General features: G+C 38.7%; 1 protein-coding gene across 1 annotated transcript; it reads right to left on the bottom strand.

Annotated features, from left to right (window-relative positions):
- Positions 1–723: 723 nt before the first annotated feature.
- On the bottom strand, positions 724–7,609 carry LOC141270990 (keratin, type I cytoskeletal 19-like). Its single transcript, XM_073681085.1, has 8 exons — positions 6,761–7,609; positions 6,517–6,599; positions 4,650–4,806; positions 3,963–4,124; positions 3,118–3,243; positions 2,795–3,015; positions 1,703–1,737; positions 724–782 (listed from the first exon to the last, which is right to left on the bottom strand). Exons 1-8 carry the CDS (start codon positions 7,607–7,609, stop codon positions 724–726), a joined length of 1,692 nt encoding a protein of 563 aa, XP_073537186.1.
- Positions 7,610–8,126: the final 517 nt, after the last annotated feature.

Genomic DNA, 8,126 nt, shown 5'->3' with positions numbered 1-8,126 from the left:
ACATAGCTATACAAAAACATCAGATTCTTGCATTATCAGAGATACAGTTTATTGTAATAATATACAGTTAGAATATAATTGAAGAATGACAATACAGTCCAAGAGCCATCATTATTTGTGATATACATGCCCAACAGACTTCATGAAAGAGACCTTTTAAGATCTCTTGGATCTGTGGAATCACAATGCAAAGGTTTTTCAAAAGTGGGTTACGTCACAACATTTTCTCAGGGGAATAAAAGTATCTGCTGAGATTTCAGTTCATTGATACATGTCTACTTAATTACCGCATAATGTATTAATGAATGTCTCTTTGTTGTTTTAGGATAATATTTGTAGGGCTTTAGAATTTAGTGTTAGGGTAGAACATACACTGAGAGTTCAGTATTGTAGGTTTTTCAATTGAATGAGATAAAATGTACACTCAATATCTCATCCCCCACTCTCCCGGCTCCAGAAGGATATTCTATGTTTGGAGTCAAATATAAAATATAATACTCCTTCTCATAATTTCAAACCAGCAAAACACATTTATAGGAATGAATAGCATGTTGACAAATGTTTTTTCCCCACAAACCATTAAACCAAGAATCACTTGCTTAATATCTCCAATGACTAATACAAAGAGAATATATATAAAAGATATAGAATTATATTTCTAGAGCATTATTTTCCATGTTTTATGCTTGGTCTTCACATTTCTCCAGTGTGGGTGGTATACAATTAGCATTTGGGTTCGTGGGAATGCTCAGTGGTATGATGGACAATTTTGTGGTGAGATCCTAAAGAAAAAAAATACTTGAATGTAGGATTATTCTATAAGATATATTGACATAGTTATTTGATAAATATAAAATAATGATGATATTTTTATCCAGAAAATAGGTAATACATGGCTAACTGCCTGAGGTCACGGGAATTGTTGTCCGGTGTCTCATATTTAAATTGAGCCTTAGTTACCATTTATTGTTTATGACTTAACGAGATACGCAAATACAGTGCTTGGCTCCACTGTTCCACTCAAACAGGGGACAAGGAACCCTAGTTCTTATGATTGGTAAAAGTCCCATTGGTGGGATTCCTATTCTGTGGATAAGTGATAAATCATTTCCTGACATAACCCCTCAAAGTGACAATTTAGATGACTGCCTATGCCAGTAACGTAAAAGTCTTGTCTTTTAAAGCTAGCCAGGCACATTCAATAGCTGACAGACAATCGGTCGGCCATCAACTATCTATCGTGACTTTACCATACACATGACCGAGCATTCATCTGTTTTCAGAGAGCGGAGAAAGCCATTGGCCACTGTCAAAAATGCCGGACGTTAAAATTCCATCTTTCCAACCCTTATTTCTCCTGATATAATGCGTCAAGGGAGAGTTGGGATACCCCCATACACGTTAGACCGTCAGTCAATCCAAGCCAATATCTTTAGTCTAGTGTGTATGGGAGCTGTAACATTCCTAACTATGCTGATCACATTTGAGAGGGATTAGGGCCATAGTCTGAAGCCAAAACCATTTATGGATGATGGATTCCTGTTCTGGGACAAGTTGAGAAAGCACACACTTGAGCAATACAATTGCTATGCAAATAGGTAAAAAAAGATGGTAACGTGCATTAAGTCATGTAGTGTTAAATTGGTGGAGGTAATTTATGTAGTAGAATTCTCGGTGTTGAATCATCAGTCGATGTACTTACCATGCTTTCCACTTGACATGTGATGTTCTGAAACACTAAAAAAACAGAACATGAATATAGTCATTAGCAAGCAAGTAAGATAAATTAAAAGTTATGATAGCTTACAATGAATATCAAGCAATAGATAACCAGAATGCAAATTAACTCCTCTCAAGAAGAAAGAAAATTGTCTCTCCAGTACTAATTATTGGACCTCATAAATCAGTGTCCGACCATTTACAAAATGTGCAACTTGACTGGGCATATCACCCAAGCCAAAAGGAAATGACACACATCCAAAAGACAATTTGTTCCTCATCATCAGTGAATCGGGTACTGGTTGACTCTGGGGCAGGACTGTGACATAGATTCAGGGGAGTAGTGTTTCTTCTTTCAGAGACTCCAGCTGGCATAAGGAATCTAAAAGTCCAAACTGGTAAAAAGATATGTAAATAATGTCTACTACAGAAGGAAGAAAACAGCCTCTCCATTCCCACCGACCCTCTAAGTTAACAATTACTTGGAACAAGAGGGACAGTTTTCTTCTTTCTGGAAAAAAGTCTGATTTGAATGCTTTTTTCTCAGGGAGTATTGCCTATATTATAAGGCTCCCTGTGGCAGATGACGGTCTCTAGAAGAAACAGTACCCCTGAAAGTACAGATAACCAATGAAGCACCAATTACTGCTCTAGTGTCTGAAATTGTCATAGTAGTTGAAGTGATATGAAATTAGGAAAGTAGGCCATATTTTTCCAGTAACATCACAATTCTTGCTTCTTGGCTGTGTCTGATCATCGAACTTAGCCTTTAAACTTGAAAGGTGCTTATCTGTACAACCAAAAGTTGTTTAGTTTCTTCTACCCTTTTTAAAAGTACAGTGAACAGCCTTTAATTTCTCCTGTGATGGCACTGTAGGAAAATTATAAACTTGTGAGGTTCCTCTACTGCAATTGCTTCTGAGCAGCAGGACACCCTGTGCTCATATTATTGTTAGCGAAAAAAGATTGTATAAGAGAACAACCATTTTGAATAGCCTTGACTCCAAACACCAACGTAAAGTAATTTCTTTAATTATTGAACTGCACAACATTTTGGATTTAATGATATACATACTGAATATCATGCCCATCAAGGAGGCGTTTGTAAGTGGCGATCTCCATTTCCAGGTGGGTCTTCTGATCCATTAGGATTTTGTATTCATAGTTCTGACGTTCCAGATCAGACCTGATTTGTCCCAATTGAGACTCCACACTGTTGATCATTGCTTGTAACTGGCTAATTTGGGAGCCATAAGTAGCTTGAGTTTCTGCCAAAGTGCTTTCCAGGGCTGATGTCTGATAGTAAAAGCACAATACAAGACATTAAAAAATATATGAAGAAGTTGGGTGTAGATTCAAGAGATAAATTAAATTTAAAGAAATCTATGTCTTTCTTACCATACTTAGTTGGCTCTGCAGTTCAATCTCCAAGGTCTGGACAGTTCGCTTTAGTTCTATAACTTCAGTTTGAACAGACTGAAGTTGTTCAGAACCTGAAGCTACTTGACGATTCAGCTCTTCACTCTGTAGATACAAAAACAGCATAAATTCTATATCTACTACACATTATTGGGCAGATTCATGATACATTTTCTCCAGAATTCTTTCATAAAACTGTTTGAAATCTCATAACGACTTTTTTTCATTGTGACATTTAGTATTTTTACACCGGTACTGGCCAGCTCTGCCAACTTTTTGAAAAATGGACAAAAAGGGCTTGGCCAACAAATTCATCAAGACACCGGTCTTTATGAATCGGGGCCCATGTTACTTGAATGTGACTTGCTGTGGGAGAAGCATATTTTGCTAGAATATTTTTTATATTATTGTCTTAAATTGTATTTTATACCTTGAGAACCTGTTTTCAATAAAGGCCATGATCGACATTTGACAGCAAGTGGCGATGAGAAGTGAAAAATGTAACTAATAATCAATGTTCTTTAGGTTCATAAGGGTCTGCTTGATCCAAGTCAGATCATAGTAGGTAGGCAGATATGAAGCTCCACTGGGTTAACATAGGGGCTTGACATGCACACCCATCTCTATATTCACAGCAATCATGGGATGGGTATCAGGAATGCCCATTCTGAAGTTAGGTGTGGGTCTTAAAGGTAGGTATGTCATAAATGTATACAATATGAAAAACCCTTCAAGATCATGTTTTTGTACTCTGGTAGCTACATGGCACATTTAATCAATTCTTACTGCCCAGACCATTCATAAATATCTTGAAAGAACATTACCCTTTGCCTGAACATGTTCTCTGCATCTCTCAGGTTTCTGTCCATAAGATTCTCATATTCATCTCTTATTTCAGACAGGGCTCTGTTCAAGTCAATAGATGGGGCAGCATTCAATTCAACATTAATTCTGGCTCCAAGTTGAGCACGAAGACAGTTTACTTCCTGTGGTACAAGATAAAGTTATACACAGTTCTAAAACTTCTGCTTAAGCCCCCGTCACACTAAGCGAGATCACTAGTGAGATCGCTGCTGAGTCACAAGTTTTGTGATGCAACAGCGACCCCAGTAGCGATCTCGCTACGTTTGACAAGTATCAGCGACCAGGCCCCTGCTGTGAGATGGCTGGTCGTGTCGAAATGGCCTGGACCATTTTTTGATCGTTGAGGTCCCGCTGGGTAGCATGCATCCGTGTGTTTGACACCTTACCAACCACCTCGTTGGTGACTCAGAAATGAGACACATAGGCGTGCATTTGCGTTGCATCGTTATACAGGTCGCTACGGGTCGCCGTATCATTGCTGCATCGTTGGGAAGATCTGACTGTTTGACATCTCACCAGTGACCACACAGCAACGCAGCAACGATCCCTGCCAGGTCGTATCGTTGTCGGGATCGCTGTAGCGTCGCTAAGTGTGACGGTACCTTTAGTCTATCAACCAATACAATAGAGGCAATACTCCATGATACCTCTTCATGATTTCTTTTCATCTCCTGTAATTCTTCTTGAAGGTTTTGAACTTGCATCTGAAGATCACATATTTCTCGGTTAAGTCCTTCCAGGACCCTACGTAGGGCATTCACATCTGCTTCGGCATTATTACGCATGCTGAGCTCCATCTCATACCTGGAAAGCACACAGCAGACATATTTACTATGGTCAACAGAACTATGTGTTCCTCATAGAGAGTATTTAGCATGTCAATATAGAAAACTCAAGGCAAAACTAATAAATTGTGTTAGGCATAGTGTAAAGCTTAAATTAAACCTGTCGCCTGATTTGTACTACCCAAAGTGCGGAAAATATGAATCAGAGTTTGGCTACACAATTACAGCTTGGTACATTTTTCTCTAAAATGCACAGGTGTTTTTGCAAAGTATATTTTACAGATCCGGCAAGGGACTATAGGGAGAGACCAGACTTGTCCGTATGGCTTTTACCAGCACTACTGGAGGTAATTGACAGGTCTCTCTACACATGAGAGAAAGATTTTTAAAATACAATGTACTTTTACTATTTTTGCATCCCTATCCTATGAAGCACCTTCTTAGGCGCTGTGCTAAGCATAAACAATATAACAGCATGAAAATAAGAAGGCAATGATCCTGTTCTCAATATAGCTTTAAATAGGTTTGTGTGTGTGTGCGGGGGGGGGTTCTTATCCATATGTCAGTCCTGTGAATGAGTGTATTTAATTTATACAATTCTTTATAAAGAAGATATAGCTGAGCAGGTTTAGTAAGCCGACTGTGCCAATTTCTGTCAAATTGTCCTAAAAATTAGTAATTTTAAAAAGTACCTTGAAAAGTAGGAGCTGCTAAACACCTGATCCCCTTGTGCTGGAAGCAAACAAGCCCCCCTACACACTGAGTGGATAGATAAAATCCATTTAATATACCACCTAGAAGAACTATCTAGCTTGGAGTCTCCTACCTACTCACAATTCCTTAAAATATGGTCGCCCTGGATGCATTAATCTCCCTTACTTCAAACCACACAGCCCATACCACACCTTCCCTAAAGCGCTGCTTCCTCTGAACCCTCTTCTTCCACCCCTTTTCCCTCTGCAATTTTCCCCTTCCATTGTATAGTCCCCTATATAGAGCTATATTACACCCTATTTTTTTTTTATTTCTCCTTTATGTATTGGTTCCACCTAAACTCTCTCCATGACCTTTGACACTCCAGTCTGTATTATATAGAATGTCTTATTGATTGATTCTAAGTATTTTGTTGCTATTTGATTTTTATGACCCTGATTGTTTCACCATATTTATCATACCACATAATCTGGTCATTTTTATGTATGTTGTTCAATAAATAAAGAATTTTTTAGGCACGTGATTTCTGCACGTACAGCGCCTAAAAACCATGACAAACAACTAATCATGTCTAGAAGATATTGTGGTCAGCCGGGCAGTCAGGCATGAAGAGCCCATATCTACCACAGCAAATGTCTGTTGGGAATAGTGCTGTATGACATTTATATACCCTAACAGTTACAGGACACACCGTATGTTGTCCTGACAGGTTAATCTCTTTAAATGCAGAGAATGCAGTACATTACTGAACTTTTATCAGATTACAGTTTACATATACTTTACTAATTTTACTAATCAACACACAGGTTAGACGATGTTGCTGTATAAATCATGCATTTTAAGAAAGACTTTAAGAAATATAATCCGTTATGTTAATGGTTCTGCAGGGGTGGAGTACGACAAAGAACACCAAAAATAGAAGTCATGCATCACCCCTCTCTGCCCTGAACTTGACATACTACAGTGTATTAGTCAATTTTCTTTGAGTGCACCTTAAATACAAAATGATACATACTTGTCACGGAAGTCATCAGCTGCCAATCTAGCATTGTCAATCTGCAGAATGATCCTTGCATTTTCCAAGGTAGCTCCTGCAATCTGTAAAATACATAAAAAAGTTCAGCTTTTTGTTGGTATATTGAGAATCAGATAATTTCTATTTGCAAATATGTATTACTAAATTTAGTTTTCAATTGTATTTCTAATTTACTGAATTTGGGGATATAGAAAATAGGATTTTGGGATATCTGCTACTTTACCTGGTTCTGGAGTTCAGAGATCATCCTGAAGTACTGGCTGGAGTCAGGTAGTGAGCTGGGGGCATTATTGGCATACCATTCACAGATTTTGCGCTCCAATTGGGCATTTTCCTGTTCAAGAGCACTCACTTTGTCCAAGTAGGAAGATAAGCGCTCATTTAATATTTGCATAGTTTGTTTTTCATTAATACTGAGTAGACCATCATTCTTCCAGCCACCATGACCTCCTGAGCTTGCATAATGACCATTGGCTCCATAATGGCTGCTAGAAGCATGCTTGGAAAATGAGACTGCTTTACAGCTTGATCCACCATGGTGACTTACAGATTTGAGGTGGCTTCCATGATGGGACATGCTTGAACCATGTGAGCCTCCATGATGTGACAGATGGGAGCCTCCATGGGACATATGGGAGCTGCCATGATGCATTTTATGGGAGCCTCCTAGATGGGACATATGAGAAGATGATAGGTGAGATTTATGGAATCCTCCATGATGAGTTAAATGGGATCCTCCCATTTGGTGGGACAAGTGAGAGCTTCCATGGTGGGATCCTCCAGAGTGAGGGGATGAATGACAGCTTCCATGATGGGATCCTCCTGAGTGGTGGGACAAATGAGAGCTTCCATGATGGCGCAAATGTGATCCTCCATGCTGAGAGAAATGGGAACCTCCAAGATGGGATGAATGAGAACCTCCATGGTGAGACACATGGGATCCTCCTTGATGCGATCCTCCATGATGAGATGTAGACACATGGCTGAACATTTTGGAAGAATGGCCTCCTGTGTGGCAATTTCCTTTATGGCCACCAAATGAAGAATAACCATGGCTGGTGGTATGCTTCATGTTGACAAGAGAAGAGAAAGGAGTGGAAAGGGAAAAGAAGCACAACTGAATGGATCTTAAGTCTCCGATGGAAGTGTGATACTGCCTCTATGCCTTTCTATTTATATATGGAGCAGGAGGCGTTGCATAGATAACTTTATGTGCTTTTTTTGGCGTCTTAATAGTTTGGGACTTTATTGACTAATAATTCTTGGGTTGATCAGCCAGAGCTTGTGTTTTTATAGTGTGTATTACATAGAATGCTAAAGGAAGGTGGAGAGATTCCTGTATATTCTTATGATGCTGTACATCAGACAATTCCACACCCTTACATTACATAAACTCCTTGTTTATTTAAAGATGAAAGTATTGGTAAATTCTGAGTAGTGGCAACATCTGAGCGGTACATTTATAGGCAATGCATTAGATGACCTTTTATGAGACATGAGTAAGGCACTATTATAATGTAATGATGAGGTAATGGGTAAATTAAATGAATAATTTGCTTTTTTCATCTTTTATGACAACATTCTAAAAA

Source organism: Phyllobates terribilis, unplaced genomic scaffold, assembly GCF_046119375.1.
Source record: "Phyllobates terribilis strain yellow unplaced genomic scaffold, ASM4611937v1 Scaffold_5__5_contigs__length_657084704, whole genome shotgun sequence".
Lineage (NCBI taxonomy): Eukaryota > Metazoa > Chordata > Amphibia > Anura > Dendrobatidae > Phyllobates > Phyllobates terribilis.
Note: the sequence above shows the minus strand (reverse complement) of the source record. Positions and strands in the feature narration are given on the sequence as shown.

What these genes read in the sequence shown, in the direction of transcription:
- LOC141270990 (XM_073681085.1), bottom strand. Translation starts at nt 7,609, where the DNA reads ATGAAGCATACCACCAGCCATGGTTATTCTTCATTTGGTGGCCATAAA. An exon ending in TGAAAAGAAATCATGAAGAG is followed by an intron (nt 4,125 to 4,649) that starts GTATCATGGAGT and finishes CTTGTACCACAG; the next exon opens with GAAGTAAACTGTCTTCGTGC. An exon ending in AGAACATGTTCAGGCAAAGG is followed by an intron (nt 3,244 to 3,962) that starts GTAATGTTCTTT and finishes TTGTATCTACAG; the next exon opens with AGTGAAGAGCTGAATCGTCA.